Source organism: Arvicanthis niloticus, chromosome 1 (assembly GCF_011762505.2).
Source record: "Arvicanthis niloticus isolate mArvNil1 chromosome 1, mArvNil1.pat.X, whole genome shotgun sequence".
In the NCBI taxonomy this organism is placed as follows: domain Eukaryota; kingdom Metazoa; phylum Chordata; class Mammalia; order Rodentia; family Muridae; genus Arvicanthis; species Arvicanthis niloticus.
Window position 1 is genome coordinate 164224974 of NC_047658.1, and position 19539 is coordinate 164244512.

A 19539-nucleotide genomic window follows, 5' to 3' on the forward strand; every position below is an offset into this window, starting at 1 on the left:
TGTCCTAGGTCCTGGCCAATCTGATCTCTTCAGCCCTTTCAGCAGAGGAGTCAACAGAGGTAGCCCTGAGATAAACCTCACGCTATGATTTTAGCTTTGTCCCTCTATTTACAAAGCAGAGCTCCCATGCTAACACAGGGAACGGAAAGGCATGGTTTCTGGGGAATGCGGCTCATATGTGCCTCAGCGTTGCCAGGGCAACTGTGCAGTGGTACACAGAGTTCTCCTGGCAGGGAGGGTTGGCTGGGCATATCTGTGTTGGAGGTGAGATGTGTATCACGAGAACCTAGGAGCCAGGATGGGACGTGGAAAGGAACTGGAAAGCAGAGGACACATTTCATGGCTAACGGAGGATGAAACTGGAATGCCATGGTTTCCGGTGTTCATCTGAGATGTCGCCTGGTTACCTCATCTGACCTTCCACACTGTGGACAAGCAGCATCTGGCCCATTAGGCTTCCTTCTCTGAGAAGTGAATTTTTGTTTTCACTTCTGAATGCTCATGCTTATGCAGTTTTTAAATCAGAGGGAACTTAACAACGGCCTTAGGTGGCACGTGAGTCACCCTTTGTGTATCTAAATGTGTACAGGACACACAGATGCAGGTTGTGCTGTGTGGCACAAGCTACCTCGTCCCCTTCCTGATCGGAAAGCACCTCTGGCGTCATTATTTTCCTCAGCCTGTGATGGCAAGGTCTTCGCCTTCATCTGGCTATTGTGTTTAATGACAATGGCAAATGAGTGTGGGAGACACAGACAGCAAAGGCTGACTGTGTGTGTCTGTGGCAGGCTGCCTGTGTCTGCAGCAGGCTGACTATGTGTGTGTCTACCAGGAATGTGAAGCAATAGAGACAGTGATAGAGAAGATACTGGCCTTGTCATCTCTGACTTTAGGCCATTTCCAACAGACTCGGAGACTCAACAAATAGCTTGCTTCTCTTCTTTCAGACTCAGGGTCCTGCTACAAAAGGGGGCAGTGGATGCCACTGCCCACTCCCCGTGTGGCCTCTCTGCTCTGACACTCTCTGCAGACGGGGACCTGGAAAGGATAAGGGCTCAAAAGTGGTTCTGAAGTCTAAAGGATACTGGGCTTGATATCTGGCTGCATGATCTGATTCTTCTCCCTGTGTCGTCTGGTATATGTCTGAAACTGAGTCTTGGACTGGGGACCCAGACAGACTAGGAGACAGAGACCAAAGCTCAGATGAAGGGCACCAAGTGTAAGGTGGCGTCATACAAATTAGATGGGAAAACTGCTGGACATTTTGTAGGCAGAATGGCACTTGCCAATGAAGAAGGCATTCATACAAAAGCTACTTCTAAGAGCTCTCGAGCGGCTGTTCCTTGCCAGGCACATGAGAAAGGAGAGGCATTCTTGTGGTAAGACTGAAGGCCCGTTACAATGCTTGCAAGTAATACACTGGGCTGTACCATGAGTTCTGCATACACTAGGCATGTTGGCACGTCTGCAACCCAACACTCTGGAAGCAGAGGAACGAGGACAACAAGTTCAAGGTCAACCTTAGCTTCATAACAAGTTCAAGGTCAGCCAGGATACTCAAGACCATGAAACGATCAGAACAACAGCAAAGAGCCTAAACACCCCTTTCAGCGCAGTGTCATGAAAGGCAGAAGTTGCCACGGGGTTACCTTTTCCCTCAACATACAGGAACCACCATGGGCAGATTCCCAGCACTGCTTCTGTGGCCCAGCAGCTCTGCAGACTTGAATAGAAACATCGTTTCCCTGAAGCCTATGTCGTCCTCAGATGCAAGAGCTACCATGTTACAGCAGCTGACCTTCTCCGTGAGCTATCAGGAGAGCACCCAAGGAGTCAAAGTGCACCGGAACCCCAAAGAACTAAAGTCGTGTTGACAGTTGAATACTCAGTACAATGAGAACTAAGTAAAATGATAGGAAAAGCACTCTGTGGGCCTGGAGCACTCCCTGAGACTGGAGCACTCCTAATGACTCGAGTACTCCCTGTGACTGGCGCATTCCCAGTGACTGGAGCACTCCCTGGGCCTGGAGCACTCCCTGAGACTGGAGCACTCCCAATGACTAGACTACTCCCTGAGCCTGGAGCACTCCCTGTGAGTGGAGCACTCCCAGTGACTGGAGCATTCCCAGTGACTGGAGCACTCCCTGGGCCTGGAGCACTCCCTGAGACTGGAGCACTCTCAATGACTAGAGTACTCCCTGAGCCTGGAGCACTCCCTGTGAGTGGAGCACTCCCAGTGACTGGAGCATTCCCAGTGACTGGAGCACTCCCTGGGCCTGGAGCACTCCCTGAGACTGGAGCACTCCCAATGATTAGAGTACTCCCTGAGCCTGGAGCACTCCCTGTGAGTGGAGCACTCCCAGCGACTGGAGCACTCCCTGTGAGTGGAGCACTCCCTGGGCCTGGAGCACTCCCTGTGAGTGGAGGTGGGAACTTCATGTTTAAACTTTGCTTTTACTCAGGCATATCTAGGTTGGTCTGCTGAAAGTCTCTTGATCACTGTCACTGGACTCAGGACACACACAAGGTTTTCCATGGCACCCTTATACTGTTTTGTTTTTTTGTATTGCAAATAACTAGTCTTTCTGAGACTTTACACAGCAGCTACTAACAATGCCTCTGCCTCTGATTTACCGTTCAGAGGCAATGAAACAGTCCACGGAGGTTTGAATGGCTGTGATGGCAACAAGCCAAGAACTCCCTCTATTTGATATGTTGTTGCTTTATCGAGAACACAGACTCGGCTACAAATACAGAGAGCCAACTAAGCTCTACCACACCCTACTAAATAAAAAACAACAAAACAAAAATTTAGTGGTCTATCTGCCCAGAACCCTCATTTCACAGCCACTTGACCAAAGTACTCAGTAAGTGGCCATCAGTCCCACAGTTGTCTGTCTTTCTCTTCACTTGAAGACATCACAACGTCTAGATGCAAATGTGGACTGGAGAGACAGCTCAGCCGGTAAAGCACTAATGTGCTCACCACACACATGAAGACCTGAGTGCATATTCCCAGAACCCATGTAAAGCCAGACACAGTAGCATTTGTCAGTAATTCCAGAGCCCTTATGAGGTAGGAGGCAGAGATGTGGATGGGTCAGCCTTAGATGTGACAGGTCACTCTCAAAGCTCACAACTAGGCTGGCTTACACAGAGCCAACAGGAGCCTCTGTCTCAAACACAGGGAAGAAGGCTGACACCAAGGCTGTGCTCTGACCTCCACACCACACACGCTCCTGCATCACACATATGAATACACATGTACACAAAGACTGTTGGGGGAGGGGGATTTCAAATCTGAGTGGCACCTTCTGAACGATGAGCACATGTCCTCCCAGAAGCCAGCTCTCATAGGAAACCAAGAACCACTTCTCACCTGCAAGAACCACTTCTCACCTGCAAATTTGCACAAGGTGGTAAAACGTGTGTGGGGATCTCGTTCTCAGACCCTGCCGGCCCTAGAGGCTTGTTCTTGACCCGGAAGGCAGTGGTAGTGGTGGCAGTGGTGGTCTGGACTGGGGGGGCTGGCTGCCACATGGTCACATCTGAGCCATTGCCAAAGGCTTGAATTGCATTTTCTGTGGTGGAACAAAAGGAAATCCCATTTCAGAGGCAAGCAAAGCGTAACAGGCAAGGTACACACAGCCAAAGACGCACAGGAGGAGTAGTTCTGGTTGTAACACTGGATGTGTCAGAACAACCCCAGTCACCAGCTCCTCAGTAGCCCATCCACCCCCATCCTACCCTCCTTCCCCCATTCCCTATCCCCATCCCACTCATCCTCCATCCCATCCCCCTTTCCCTATCTCCCACCCCATCCCACTCCAATTCCACCTATCCTCCCATCTCTGATCTCACCCATCCACCCACTCACCCCTATCCCACCCCCTACCCCACCCATCCACCCACTCACCCCTATCCCACCCCCTACCCCACCCATCCACCCACTCACCCCTATCCCACCCCCTACCCCACCCATCCACCCACTCACCCCTATCCCACCCCCTACCCCACTCATCTACCCACTCACCCCTATCCCACCCCCTACCCCACCCATCCACCCACTCACCCCCTATCCCACCCCCTACCCCACCCATCCACTCACTCACCCCCTATCCCACCCCTACCCCACCCATCTACTCACTCACCCCCTATCCCACCCCTACCCCACCCATCCACCCACTCACCTCCTATCCCACCCCCTACCCCACCCATCCACTCACTCACCCCCTATCCCACCCCTACACCACCCATCCACTCACTCACCCAGCCACCTGTCCATACATCTACCTAACTGGTGCTGAGAACCAATCTCTTGGATTGGGTGCTCAGAAATCAATCCCCCCCCCCAAACACTGAGCGAGACACTTACTCTAACATGAGCACAGTAAGAACTTATTGTCAGCCCTCTGAAAGTCATCCTCAGACTCAGAAGTAGCGATACAGCTACATCATTTTCCAAGAAAATGAAAATCCTTACACTGTGTCAGAAGGATATACCAAATAGAAATTAACTGGTGGGGTTTTCCTTATCCTGAAGCTGGGCAATGCTAGTGCTCACCCTCACTTGGCAGGAGGATGCAGCCACTCTATAGAAAAAAGTCTGCCCCAAACCTCATCAATATCTGTGAAAATTTAAGTATGATTATTTTTCTCCTTTCTGCTTCCAGTCTTCCAAACAAAATCTGCATAATTAGATAGGCACAGTCCTGTCTAAATGAAAAGTTTGAAATGTAAAACTTTCAAAGCTTATTATAATTTCATGGGATTAGATTGTTTTTACAGCAAGAGTAAATTGGTTGTGTGTTGTTCCCTTCCCAAAATGAATAAAAAACAGTTTTTAATCAGGTCTTCGGGGATTTGCCCTGGATTTAGGAATTTTTTTTTTTTTTTATTTCGTATTCATTGTATAAGAAATCAGACTCCTTCATTTGGGACCCGAAAGTGCAAATTGCTAATACATGACGCTTACTTGGCACTTTCAATATGTAAGACAGAGTAACTGAGCCCTAATCTTCCTCTCAGAAGTGACACTTTGTTTCAAAATTGTCATCCTTCGCATTTAACAGAATTGGAAGCTTGTTTTCCATGACTGTACAATGGGAGGGGCGGGGGCTCTGTAGGAGACAGCTTCGTAAGACATACAGCTTCGTGCTTCCTGCTAGGCTCTGTGGCTTAAGTGCTTTATGAATCCTTGAGAAAGGCAAACCTGTAGACCAGGTTCCCTAAGTGATCTCAGCACAAGAGAGAGCTATCATTTATGAAGACTACCCTTGCTTGCCCAGGGGTGTTGACATAGTCCCTCTGAGTCCACCTGTTCTCTTGCTAATCCACTAAGTTCCAGGTATGGCTCCATGTACAAAGCATGAGGTCTTGAACAGCAGTGACAGCTACATAAGACCGAAGTCACATCCCCAAGCAGAACACTGACCAGAAAGGCAAAAAGGCAAAACCTACCATACGTGGGCAGTGGTAAATGCCAGGAGAAAGGCTGGGGTCAAGATAAAGTAGCCCAGGCATGCCCCGGGGAGGATACAAGTCTGCCTCTCCCCTCCTTTCCCCTCAGTCTTCTCCCTTTTCTACACCTCTGCCATGCACTTGGTTTTAAAATGACCATCTCCCAGTCTCAAACTATAACCAAACAACCAACTGTGGCTGTGCTCACGGTAGGAGACTCTGAGAGAACCCTGGTCTAACTAGAAGAAAGTGGACTAAAGTTTCCATGCACAAGTCATGTTCCAGGAACAATAAGCAGCTTCTGCTCCAGGCCCCTTTGTAAGACATGGCATTTGCAGCCCCAAGCCCCATCCAAACTAGGATAAATGGAATGATTATGAAAACTGTTGACTGGCTTTGACATTTGTTTTTATTTAATGGTCATTAATAAGACCATTCTCCCCTTTAAAAGAATACTGCCAAAGAGGGACAACTTTAATGTCTCTCTGAGGAACAAAGTTTTCATTGCTTTATTTCTGCTAAAACTTGTATTCAACCAGAAGAATTACAGATGTAAGGGGGAAGAAAAGATGCATAAAACAGAGCCCAAACAAAAGGTCCAGGCGTAACATGCTGGTACACCCAACGTTTCCATGAATGCCTCCATATTTATGGTTCATTGTGTAGGTTCAATGTTAACTCAAAAGTCCATTTTGATCTTTTAGGAAAACCAAGGTGATGCTTTGGAGCTGAACTGTTTGAAACACAGATCAAGAAAGTTGAGTTTTTCTTTTCCATGGAGGACATGATGGGGAAATTTTTGTGAAATGATCATGAGATGTTTTCCATATAGTCAGTAAATCACTAGCTAATTCTTCAAAAAAACAGTCAGCACATATCATCCTGCAGAATTAATCACTGGAAAACAAAGTTCTTCAAGGGCATGGCTGAACCTCAGACCTGGCCCCTGATGTCCAGGATTACACTCCTGATGACTGAAAAGGTCTTTGGGAGTCAGGATGCTGCACATAGATCCAAGCTCTGGATCATAATTCTACCACTCAGGGTCTGTGAGAATGCTACTCAGCTGTCCTTGTGGATATGACACTTGCATCCCCTTAGGGTTCTCGTGTAGAGTACAGAAACTGAAAATTCATGAACTCCAATACCCCTTTCAACATGAGTTGTGTCTCAGCTGGAGAGTCATCCAAACAAATATGACCGACTGGCATGGAGCCATGTGGGAGGGAGACCTGGTGTCCTGCTTTTTAAATTTTTCTGACAGAGACCCATGGTTCACATCTGTATGGCCCTGTTCATTTGTCAACCATGATTCTAAATTACTGAAAATGTACCACAGCAATAGCTAGCCCTGTTCCCAAGAGCAGTACCCTGCTCACAGAGGCTCATCTCTCAATTCCAAGACAACCCATCCCAAGTGTCCCTGATGCATGGCCAAATTCCCCAATCAGGATAGATCCATTGCTTCTATCCGAGCCAGCCCTGACAATGTAAGGAGGTGTTGACTTTAACATTCTAATTTCTCTGCAGAGTCCTCAGAGGCCTGTCCTGTGCACTCTGTTGAACTTTTCATATTGTAATTTCCTACTAGGTTTTCAGAACCTGGGAATGGACTCTCCACTGGTTGCCAAGATCAGAATTTGATGTGTGGGTAGAGGCATTCTTTCCCACATGATACACCCTCTATTATTTGACTCTCTTGTCCTCATAGGCCTTTGGGATCACAGTCTTGGCAGCGCCCAATCCATCATTTGTGTGGCTCCCTGCTGCGTCACTGAGTGTGCCAAAAGAAGCAAGCATCCACCAGCCACCAGGAAAGGGAGGGAGAGAGGGAAGAAAAGGGAGACCATAGCAGACAGAGCTTTTGCTCAAAGAGGAAAACACTAATGAACTGGCATTCATCTTATTTTTTAAAAACTCACTGAGACACGTATTGTCCTTAAAAAAATTCAGAAATTTCAAGCAGTCTTCCAGGTCATTGCCGCTGTTGCTGCAATCGCACCAAGGGGCCACACTGAGGCTGCTAGAGTCTATGTAGTTGGGAGTCATGACTGTGCCTGAAAGAGAAAAAGACAAGGCATGTGTCCTTCCCGTGTCGACACAGGACATTTCCGTGGCCTAAAACAGAAACAAATGTTGCTCTGACAGTAGAAATGTCACCGCTAATCACAAACACCCTGGTTTCTGGTCGGGGAATTATGTTAGGCGGTGCATTTTCTTGGCAATTTATCTTGAGCACATAAAATAATTTATACATTTACTTAAAAAAATTGTAAGCAAACTCCTTGGGCTGTATTTAGCGGTATTTTCTTCCTGCACAAATGGTATGGATGTCATAGAGAAGGCAAGAATTAACTTAGAATATACGAGATGCCAAATCCCTTGCATTTTCCCAAAAATGTCATTAATCTTCATAAATAGAGAGTACTGGGTGCACATATCTTTGAGAATTCTTTTATGCTTTTAATGCAGTTTCCTTGGAGGGAAATGGCTTCTTTAGAAGTAACACAGGGGACTATAGATGCCCCCAATAAGGTCACCATATCCTGGATGTCTACAAATGTGTATTAAGAGGCTGTCATTCCCCTGATTCTCAACTGATTAAAATAAAGTTGTCCATAGTAGAAAGAGATGGAGATAAAACTGTGGTGTAGCTCAGTTGGTAAGTACTTGTCCAATCTGCAGCGCTACATAAGCCAGGTGTGATGGTGTGCATCTGCAATCCCAGCACTTGGCGGGTGGAGGCAGCTGAGTTCAAGGTCATCCACAGATGAGTTCAAGGTCATCCTTAGCTACAAAGAGAATCTGAGGCCAGTGGGCTCCTTGAGACCTTATGGAAAGTATCCAGGAAAGGAAGGAAAGAGAAAAAAAAACCAAAACAAAACAACAAAAAAACCAAAAAAACAAACAAACAAAAAAAAACAAACAAAAAACAAACAAACACAGTGGAACTCCCTCATCAAGTACTGTCTATGGATCCACAACAGTTCCCACAGATACTGTGTGGGCCTTGCTGCTATGACTTGTGGTTTTTCTGTTGAGCTCTCCACTGGGAGAAATATACAATGCATTTATATTTAATACAATCCAAATGTCTTCTCCTGGGTGGCTCATACAAGGCAATGCCCACAGATGCCACGGACTTTCTGTTTCTAGTTGCTTTTGTGGAAGGAAGAAGAAGTAGGTGGTCAGAAATCCAGAGCATGAGTTTAGCTACAAATAAAACAATAGTTTTTAGAAACTCTTGCGGGGTCAAGGGCATATTGTCATGACTCTACTGGTCTATTGCTTTTTTTTTTTTTTTAACTCAAATCTCACTATTAGCATGAGAATTTTCATCTGCACCTTACAGGGAGGTCTAATTCACCAGGAAAAGAGTGGGAAAGTGTGGAGGTCAAAGCTATTGTACTTCTGATGCCACAGTGGATCCCTGGCATGTGGAAAGGCAGGAGCAAGCTTTGTGCAGAGGTTAGGAGCCACTGACTCAGAAAGCCATGCAGAAGAAGAGATACAGACCCAGGATAGAAATACTCTTTGGCCAGCACAACACACTCCATCTACCATCGGTTCCCTCCACTTCATCATCCTCAGGCAGATAAAGTTTGCCAAGCGTAGGAATGAGCTCACAGAGATGCTGGCAGTGCCTTGACTTGGCGGCTCACAGGGGAGTTAATGAGCATGAACTCCTGGAAGGACGCAGACTGAAGTAGTAACAATGTCTCCATCTGCAGAGACTTAACACTGTCTCCCGGGAGCAGCCCTGGTTTTACTTCTCCTATTTTTTAAAATGTTTTTTTTCTTTTTAAACAGTGCTTATGCCTTAATTGCTTTTGTTATTTCTGCAACTCCATAACTTCATACATCATCCTACGTGGAGACTAAAACCTTCTTCAGGGAGACCATGACTACATTTCCGCCATTCTAACTTATGGAGGGCGTGTACACTTGTTGGCTAGAACCACAGATATGGTGCACACCTGGAGGAACTGGGGCACGATTTTTAAAGGTATTACACATGGGAGCACAGGTATCCTTTTAAAAAGCTGGGAGTGACTGGGGCCTTTTGCATTACACACCCACTTACTGGAACTGAAGACTCTCAATGGAGACATTCTGGTGATGAGGTTGCTAGCTTGTATTGTCATTCTAGGTGAGAGGGTCTTCCTGCTGGTGATGTGTATGACTCTGTCACAGACACTTGGACGGAGATGCCACCGAGCCAGGGCTGTGTGACAGCTGTGATTTCTCTCACCTTCCACAGCCTTCACTGCATATTCCTTCTCAAATGCCAACTATGATGGAGCTCTGAGAGTGAAGCTTCATCTGTCTCTAGTACACGAGGACAGCCGTCTTTCTTCCTGCCACGTGGGGCAACCACCTTTCTCTTTGCCAGCCCTGTTTACCCCAGATGTAAGTCTGCCTCTTTCTGGATGTTTCCCCAAGGAGCGTTATTTAATTTCACTATTCTCCTGAACATTGAGCATATGGCTAGCCTAGTGCCACAAGCCTCCCAAGCTAGAAAATACAGTTTCTGCTTTCAGTTATTTACAAGGAAAATAATTCTAAACAACCCCATGCACGCCAGGAGTCAAACGGCCAAGAATAACATTGGCAAGGAGTTCCTTGGTACTGGGGGATTCATTTCCAGGGGGCCATTTCTTGGAGACAGTTTTTTGGGTTTCCAAGTTCCTTCTTCCCAAATTCAATGAACTTTGTTTGACTTGCTCTCTTCTTCTAATACACATGCGACCCCCTGCTTAGGTTGTGTGTGGCCAGTTCCCCAAGGGAGATAGATGCTTTACTTTCTTTAAAATCTGTACCCTTCCTTCTCCATAATTAGGCCAGTTTCTCCCTTCTCTGGCATGTCTCCCTCTCTTCTTTCCTTCCTTCCTTCCTTCCTTCCTTCCTTCCTTCCTTCCTTCCTCCCTTCCTCCCTCCCTCCCTCCCTCCCTCCCTCCCTTCCGGCTATCTTCAAACCTCTGAACAAAGTCTACTGGGAAATTTTCTCTTGTGCAGACATCACATGCTGCCTTAAGCAGATTTGCAATCCGGATTTCTCCGCCACTCCCTCCCTCCCCTGGTCTTACCAATCAGTCCTGAGTAGGCCAGGAGGCAATCTGCATAGTTCTCCTTAAGACAGTTGCTGACAGACCTTGACTCTGGTTGGCAGTTGGTAAAAAAATCTGCAAGGCGAGATCTGCAACAGAAAAGAGGTGTGTGTGGGGTTGGGAGAGACACTGAAAACATCCCAGGCCTCTGAACTGACAGGAGGGATGAGGGAAGAGGCTGCTCACAGCCTCAGGGGTGTGGCTGGTCAGAGGAGCAACTCCCCATGGTTCATAGCACAGGAGGCAACTGTGGTTCTGACACTTAGTTATGTACTTCAAAACAGTAAGCAGAGAGGATTTTGGATGTTCACAGTACAGAGACATGATACATTTCTGGGGGCAATGAACACACCAATTAGCCAAATCATTACATACTGCATATATATATATGTATTTAAATATCACCTCACAGTCCATAAATATGTATGATATATTATGTATCTATGACAAATGAAAAGCATACATGAAGGGAGAAAAAACACTAAGTCTTTGGACAGACATAACAATAAGTCTTTTGGCAATAGGCTTCTTTATGCCTGTTTTCTCTCTCCCTCACCATTCACCTCACACACACACATGCACACATGTGCTCGTGTACAAACACACACAGACACACACAAACATTAGAATATGGGTGCATCTTGCCTTTATTCAACCCTCCCCCGCCCCTCCCCCAGCCTTCATCTACCTGCTTGTTTGGACAGAAATCTTCAGGGTCTATAACTGGCGAAATCTAGAGGCTTTGAAGTTTCCATTCAATATTTATTTCTGACTAGACTTATTTGCATCTTTCGGAAATATGCTTCTCTACACTCTCACCGGAGATCCACACTGGGAAAATATTTACTTTATACAGAAACATGTTCCTGGCATCAGAATTGGATCCTACAGCCCATCTGCTCCCATAATTCCTAGAGCCTTGCAATATGCATGCTTCTGTCTCCCGAGTCTTTTCTCATCCCCTTGCCCCACACACTAAAGAGCTGGTTTTTCTGGGACCAAAGGAAAATCCAAGAGGGGTGGGTGAGGTTCTCTGTGGGCAAAGATGCCTGTGGCTCAATGCCTGGTCTTCAGGGCCCTTTGGCCTAGATGTGGCTATTAGACTTCAGAGAACTCTCCAGAGGTGAGTGGGATTCATTGGGAAGCCCTGAGTGGTGGTGAAGAAGAGAAACACAGAAGCAAATGAAGGGAAGCCATCAACTCACTGGTCTGAGGAGGGAGAGGGAAGCTGGTTTTACCCATTGGCTATTTTAAGATCTTCAGGGGATATTGTTGGGGAAATCCTGAATAAGAAGTGGCCTCTGGTGAGGTCATCTTGGCAGTCAGCAGCCATGTTTCTAATGGGAGAACATGGTGAACCTGGAGATGTAAGTTACCCAGCAACTCGGTAGACAACAGGCACCTGTCCCTGTTTGCACGGCTCACTCTGGTTGGCTGCTGGCATGCCCAGGGCTCATCCTACCTCTTTCCATGAGAGCAACTGTGATCTCTGATCATAGAGCTTGTTCTATGATGTTGCAAGCCTAAGTTTGCTGCCCTAAACTGGGCAGGGCTGTAGGGAGTGTTAAAGGTTAGTGAAGCTTCAATTTCTTCCGAGTTTTGAGGGTTGTGGGTGTTTGCTTTGTTTCTGAGATAAAGTCATGCTATTTAGTACAGGCTGTCCTCAAACTTGCAATTCTCCTGCCTCAGCTTCCCAAGTCTAGGATTGTAAGTGTGTGAGATACTATGCCTAGAACCTTTCCTATCATTTTAACTAGAGAAGGCACTGGAAGGCCTGGCCAGTGGCCAAAGCTCACAGTACACTGCAACGGCTCTGTGTTCTAGGAGGCAGACTCATCACAATGGGTCTGGGCCCAGGTGCTGGGGTCTGCTTCGTTTTCTCTACATAGCACCAAAACCTTTTGGGAAGCCCCTTGGCCACTTCTGGACCAGGATCACGGGCTAAGCTAAGTGGCTCTGCAAACCACCCCTCCCCCACACGGCAAGACTGAACATGTGTGAATACTGGGAACACAAACATAACCAAGGTTTGGCTGCATCCTGTACCTTCTATTTTTTTTGAGAGGCATAAATTTTATTTTATTGCAATTAAATGTAATTTATATTAATTGATAATTAAATTAATTATTGCTTTTTTATTTTTTTATTTTTATTTTATATTTTATTTACATTTCAGATGCCATCCTCTTTCCCCATTTCCCCTCCCTAGAAAACCCCTATCCCATGCCCCCTTTTCCTTTTTGCTTTTATACAATTTTTTTTCAATGTTAATCAAAGGCTTTATAAGTTTGGTAATGCTCAATCAGAAGTGTAACCCAATACCCAACCTCGATATATCAACTATCTTTGACTGGTGGAGACACGTGAACATCTGCCTTCATGCTCCCCCCCCCTTCTCTCTCTCATCACCTAGCTTCTCCTCTCTTTCATCTCCTCTCCTTACTCCATCTCTTCCTCTCGGTACTCCTTCCCCCTTAGCTCCTTCTACATATCACCCTTCCTGTTAAAATAAAACTTTTCTCTCAAAATACAATTAGAGCATACTTATTCCTAATTGTACCAGTGAGGTACAAGATAATCCTAATACCCAGTCGATCATTTTGTTGACTAAGCAGAACCTCTGTCATCTCTCCTAACTAAAACACTTAGTTTTGAACCTGGCTTTTTTCTTGGCTTTGGAATGAATGTCAGCTGAAAACCATCTACTCAGATCTTTTCTCTCAACATAAATAGCCAGGATTGGCTATGAGACTATAGGTCTTCAACCCCGTCAGAAATCCAGAATGACTGAGTTAACTGAAATTATGGGAAGCACTAAGCATAGCTTCTAAAACATAGCCAATTTATAGAGACCGCTGAACACCTGGAAAGCCCCTATACTACCAAACATTGGAGCATCAAATCTTCAGCCTTCTGGCCCAGAATCATCTGACAGACCTTAGTGCTGCAGAATTATTAAGGGCTGATTACTCTGTCTAGGCAGATATAATCAGTCGACTATTCTGCAAGTGTGTCCTTTTCTGGACAGTAATTTGTCTGTAGATGGAAAGAGGCAATTCTTGCCTAGTGGCTGTCACTGCACAACGGGAGTAACTCCAAGGATGCTCAATTTCTGTTAAACACACAGAATGGCATGAGACCTCGGCATTTCTAATCTGGCCAAAGAATTTTTTTTTTTTTTCTGTAGGAAATCCCTAAAGGTAGCCCAGGCTTACTCAACTGGATCCAATGGCATTCAGCTTCAATGGAGTGTTAATTTTAGAAAAAAAAATTCTGGTCATAAAAGTTAATAATCTAATGGTTTCTAATTCTGCAAAGCCCACCTCCACCTCATACAGCTCTATACAGACCCTGGCTGGGAGTGGTGGCAGGCTGACCAGTGCCCTGATCTGGTGGCCTCTACTGCTCACCTGTTCTTGGGTGTGTCTGAGTCTCTAGAGAGTACTGTTAACTGATGCCACTGTGGTGCGGATTACAGTCCCTCTGTCCAGGCAAACACCACCAGATTCATTTTGCTTAATAAACCCAGAATTGACTCACAACTAGACCCTGGAATAACAGGCTAATTGAGTCAGTGTGTTTCAGAAAGTATCCATTTGATTGGCAGAAAACTAAATACACATTGGGACCTCTATGGCTGCTTACTGAGAGGGGACCATGAATGAAGACGGCTCGGAGACCAGTAAGGCTGTGGAGTATAGCTTGGGAACAGAAGAAAGCAGCAGGAAGATTGGCACAGAAGAAGCCAGTGTTCTGAGGAAGACAAGAAGCTCATGCACACAGACACACACACACACACACACACACACACACACACACACACACACACACAGGAGTGTGCATGCACACAGACACACACACACACAGAAACACACACACAGAGACACAGACACACACACAAACAGAAACACACACACAGAGACACAGACACACACACAAACACACAGACACAGACAGACACACGCTCATGCACAAACACACGCACACATGCACACACTTTACCCAGGATTATACAACAAGGGGAGCATGTGCCCAAAGAGCAGCTATGGAATCTGGAGGGGAGGCAACGACAGGCCACAGTCAGTGCAGGGGAGGGTGGTTTGGGAGATCTTTTCTCAGCTCATTCCCCTTCCATTCTTGGGAGTCCGTTTAACTTTAAATATATTCTTTGTCTAACTTAAAGAATATGAGTTTCCTCCACCTTTTCTCCAGGCAGCAGCCGGGATTTTCACCTAATTTGTGTTATATGTTTCCTCTTAAACTTGAATAAAGTTGTTCTCAAGCTTCTTCTGAATCTTCTTTCAAATTCTTCTGTTAATGGGACCAATAATCCCAATGGGGAACCTCTGTGTCCCTAGTAACAAGACCAATGCATCATGAGCAAAGAGCTCTGGAATCCAGGCGAGCTCCACACCTATTCCTCACACTCACACGTGGAGACAGGGTGGTCATATGATGAGACTTCCATTATACAGGATGGAAGACTGAGGCAGGAGCTCCATACAAAGTGTGCTGGAGGCAGCTCATTATGGGTAGGTGAGCCATTCTGAGGAATTGTGGGAGCCGCTTGGCATTAGAGTAGCAGTTTGAAAATACCACAAGAGTAGTTATCCTGTACGAGTCACCGAATGCTATAAAGCAGGTTGTGCTTGGATGATAAATGAACGCCATGCTGAAGAAACAAGATGATGTGGCTGGTCTTATGGATAAAGCCTGGGCTGTGTCTTGGCTATCTAGTCTCGGTACTCTGGGCCAGGTTTCTACCTGCCAACTAAAGCATCGTGGCACCAGCTACAGCCCAACCATCAGTCCAAAGAAAGAGGAATTATTCCTCTGTGGCATCTCTCCCCATCGCACACCTCTGAGACCTCAGGTGTTGAGTGCCAGTGGTCAGGTGCAATGTTGAAGCTGCCAAACAGCTCCAGCTCAGAGACTAACACTCTGGTCTTGGTGCTTCTGATATAATGATGAGAAAGACCTTGCCTTTAGCTTAATCTGTCCAGAAGCCGTAAGAAACAGGTAACGGATTATGGAAAAACCTTGGCTAGTTCTTGTTTGTTTTGATGATTTGAGACATGGTCTTATATAGCCCAGGCTGGATAGGTATGTAGCTCAACTGGATAGGTAGTTAAGGATGACCTTGAACTCTCAATCCCCTTGCCCCCACTTCCTAAAGTTCAATCCCCCTGCCTCCATTTCCTAATCTCTGGGAGAACAGCAAGTCCTTGAAAGCTGTTGAGAAAGGCTGCTTAGAAAAGTAAAACTGAAGACAAATGAGAATTTAATAAAAGCTTTACAAATGACCTAGTTTTTCCCTGGCAACTCTAAGGAGGTAGACAGTTTGTTGTTTTAAGTTTTGACTTTATTTATTTATTTTTAATGTTTTAATTAGCATGCAAAGTAACAGGTTTCCCTGTGGTATTTCCTAACACTCGGTTTGGGCTCATTCCCCTCACACACACTGCCTTTCTGCCTCATACCCTAATCCTAATTTTATACTTAAAAAAAAGAAGTCTTTGTTCTAGAGCAAAACAGGGAGCAACAGAACCTGGATTTTAAAACTATATACTAACCCATGGCTGAGCTGGCTTCAGAGAAGTCATGCTGTCAGGACTGAGACAGAAAGAGGGGCACATTTGTCAGGGAAAAGCAAAGGAGGGTGTGGCAGGCAAAGGCCAGCACCATCTTATCATGTTTACTGTAATTCTGGGCTATCCATTATGAAGGATTTGCATGTGCTGGGTGCCTGTTAATGTGCTCAATATGTAGTCATGTACTGCCTCAACTTACTAACTGGTAGCATGGACCCCACTATCCTGAAGAGGAGCCTGAGACGGAGAGGAACGCAGTGTGGATCCTTCTAAGTTATAGAACTTCATGGCTGGGGTTGGGGGATGGCCACATTCCATCCAGCCCCAGCACCAGAGACGACCCTCAGCCATTACACTAAAGCATGCACCTTGCCAGGAGCTCTGCTGAGCATTTCGCTAGGTTGGCGAGGCTATGGGATGCAGGTGAGCCTAGAAGGGGAAAGAATCGATGGGAGCTGCTGAAGGACTTTAAAGTGACACATCTACACCATCAGATGCGTGTTAGAAAGACTCTTGCTTGGATCTCTCAGATGTTCAGCAAAGATTTGCTTAGGACCAATGTGTACCCACACTGCTTGAGCAGTAATGGGGCACACAGCATGTAGCTGAGGGCAGTGCGTGTGTGTGTGTGTGTGTGTGTGTGTGTGTGTGTGTGTGTGTGTGTGTGTGCTTTCCAAGGAGAATTACAGCAAAGCACTGAGGGGCACAGAAAGATATAAAAGGAGAGAATGTGACAAAAGGTTGGCAGTCAAAATCAGAAAGGAGCTGGCACGCTACAGAAAGGCTCAGAGGTGGATAACTCATCAGAATATAGTGTTGTGTTGGGAAAGACAAGGTGGGTTTGCATCTGTGGCTCTTCCAAGTACATGACTCTTCAGAAGTCAAGTTTTTGTAAGTGGTTGGATCCCTGGCTCTCAGCCCAGCAACCATCCACCGCCTGAGCGCCTACTGTATGCACAGCTCCAGCATCCAGCAGCCCTTGGATACTGCTCACATACACACCTCCCCCGCTGACCCTGGGTTATGAATCATGCTGTAACTGGTTCCAGTGGCTTCCCTGCCTGGAGTGCTGTAATCTAAACAAGGACCTGCAAATGTCCAGCATGGGACTAACAAAGAAACTCCACGGCTGGATTTCTTCTGGAGACATGAAATCTCCATGACTACAGCAGTGATGAGCGCTGATTGTTTCTCCGAGAAAATGAAAAGGAAATGAATAGACGGTAATGTAGAAATGAATCGCCCTCGGCCACAGGGGGAAGAAAAAAACCCCTACCCTCAAAGAAGAAGAAGGGGCTGGCAAATGCCATGAGCCCCTCAGGAAACCTGAAAAATGGTGGCTGATGTGAAGAAAAACATATTAAAGGGAACACACTGCTAGCTAGAGATAGAAACATGGCCATAATGACGCTCTTGACACATCCCCTTGAACAGCAGATGGTCTTTGGACAGTGGGCAGGGGGACCATTTATCTACTTTTTCTGTAACTTTTAGGAAAAATGATGTTATAAAGCATAGGCAAGCAGGTATCAGCAAGGCTGGTGTAACCCCTCCCAGATTACTGTAACCTCTAACTGATTTTCTGGGACAATTGCTGTGGACGAGAGCCATGTAGCTGGTGGTGTTGAGCCTGGGTGAAGAGCTCCGATCATAAATGGGACCCCTTACAAACTACAATGACTAAGTATGGTGTTTAACCCTAGGGTTTCCTTGTTAAAAAAACAACAACAACAAAAAAAAAAAAACAAAAAACAAAAAAACCCAAAAAAACAACAAAAAAAAACCTAAGAAATGAAGCATGTGGGACACAAGGCTGCCTACAACGAACATCGAGAACTACTTTTTGTGTTTCAAGTGTTACTGGTCATCTGAGTCCCATTCTGCCATTAACCATGATTTTAGTGTCAAGACGCCTGGTTTCCTTTGAGGGTAGGGAAGAAGAGTTCTCTTAAGGGTCCCTCAGCCAGCTCATAGGCAACAGAGGCTGGAGCACCTGCTCAGTATCCCAGAGCGGGTGACCACAGGTGGCATACTTTGGAGAGGGAATTGTCACATGTCTGTAGAAGCTCTGCAGAGAAGGGGGCAAGTACAGATTTCCTTCCCCTGGGGTCATGAAGTCATCTAGATAAACTAGCTCTCCGTGCTTTATCCTCATGTTCCCTTATAGGCAGCAGTAGTATACCGTGGAGGAACATGTTGTGGCAGGGCACACACATAAGAGAAGGTGACCCTATCTATGAGTCAGGCTTTCCTTTGGTTCTCTGGACCCCGCCGGAATCCATGCAGTATCGAAGGACTTGATTATCTAATGAAATCTGGTAAAATGCTTGTCTGGCACACTTGGGGTCCTGACACTGACCCCCAGTGTAAAACCAGTTGTTGTGGTACATAACAACAACCCCAGTATGCGGGACACGGAGGCAGGAGGATCAGGAGTTCAAGATCATCTTCAGCTTCATAGTGAGTTCCAGGCCAGCCTGGGCTACCTGAGAACCTAAGGAGAGTGGGCAGGGGAAGACTAGAGATTTTCTGGAAAGCTTTAAACATCAGGCCTTCCAAGTCCCGGACTTGGCTCAGATCACTTGGCCTATGGAAACTTTCGAATGAGTATGGTGATAGAAGGCTCTCTGTTGTAGGAACATCTCTCTGCTCTAGAGTCCCTCTCTGAACCCTTAGCCTGGGGTTGGACTTCTCCCAATCTTGGTTTTTTTCTTCACATAGAAGACAGGGCCAATGCCATGGAGCTATCTTTTGTGGCTCCTGAGAGAGTTAGTGGCAGTTTCCCAGAGTTCCTTCTGACACCGCTGTTCAATATAGTCTATTCTCATCACCTCATCCTTCTCTGAGTTCCCAGACAACCCCAGTGCAAAATGTTTGCCAGAAGAACATACAGTAAGGGCTTGAGAGACGGCTCAGCAGTTAACAGCACTGGCTGCTCTTCCAGAGGTCCTGAGTTCAGTTTCCAGCAGCCACATGATGGCTCAAAACCATCTGTAATGAGATCCGATGCCCTCTTCTGGTGTGTCTGAAGACAGTGACAGTATATACATATATTAAATAAATAAATCTAAAAAAAAAAAAAAAGTAAAAGAACGTACAGCAAGCCCAAGTGCAGAAACACACCTTTTCTCCATAGGTCTCATGCCACAAATGAGTAACAGCCTAGCTACGTCTGTGAACCCGGTGGCATCAACTCTGACCAAAACAAAACTGAGAAGTCCAAAAGCCAAGAACCTTATGGTGTTCCCTACACCCTCTCAGTCAGAAGGGTGAAGGTATTTCAAATAAAGCTACTTTGTGGAAGAGACGTAGAGGAAAAGGCAATATTTTTCAATGGCTATCAGTAAGTTCGGTATGACTCCTAACAGCTCATGCAGAAT

At 46.1% G+C, this 19539-nt stretch overlaps 1 protein-coding gene across 7 annotated transcripts in view; it reads right to left on the reverse strand.

Annotated features, from left to right (window-relative positions):
- The window catches only part of Gfra1 (GDNF family receptor alpha 1), a 217590-nt gene that overhangs the window by 26986 nt on the left and 171065 nt on the right, over positions 1–19539 (reverse strand). For all 7 annotated transcript variants that reach the window (XM_076925869.1, XM_076925841.1, XM_034502051.2 and 4 more), the window contains 3 exons: positions 10548–10657; positions 7383–7517; positions 3400–3581 (listed from right to left, as the gene is read on the reverse strand). In XM_076925869.1, coding sequence (XP_076781984.1) covers positions 3400–3581; positions 7383–7517; positions 10548–10657 — 427 coding nt within the window. The remainder of the gene's footprint in view (positions 1–3399; positions 3582–7382; positions 7518–10547; positions 10658–19539) is intronic.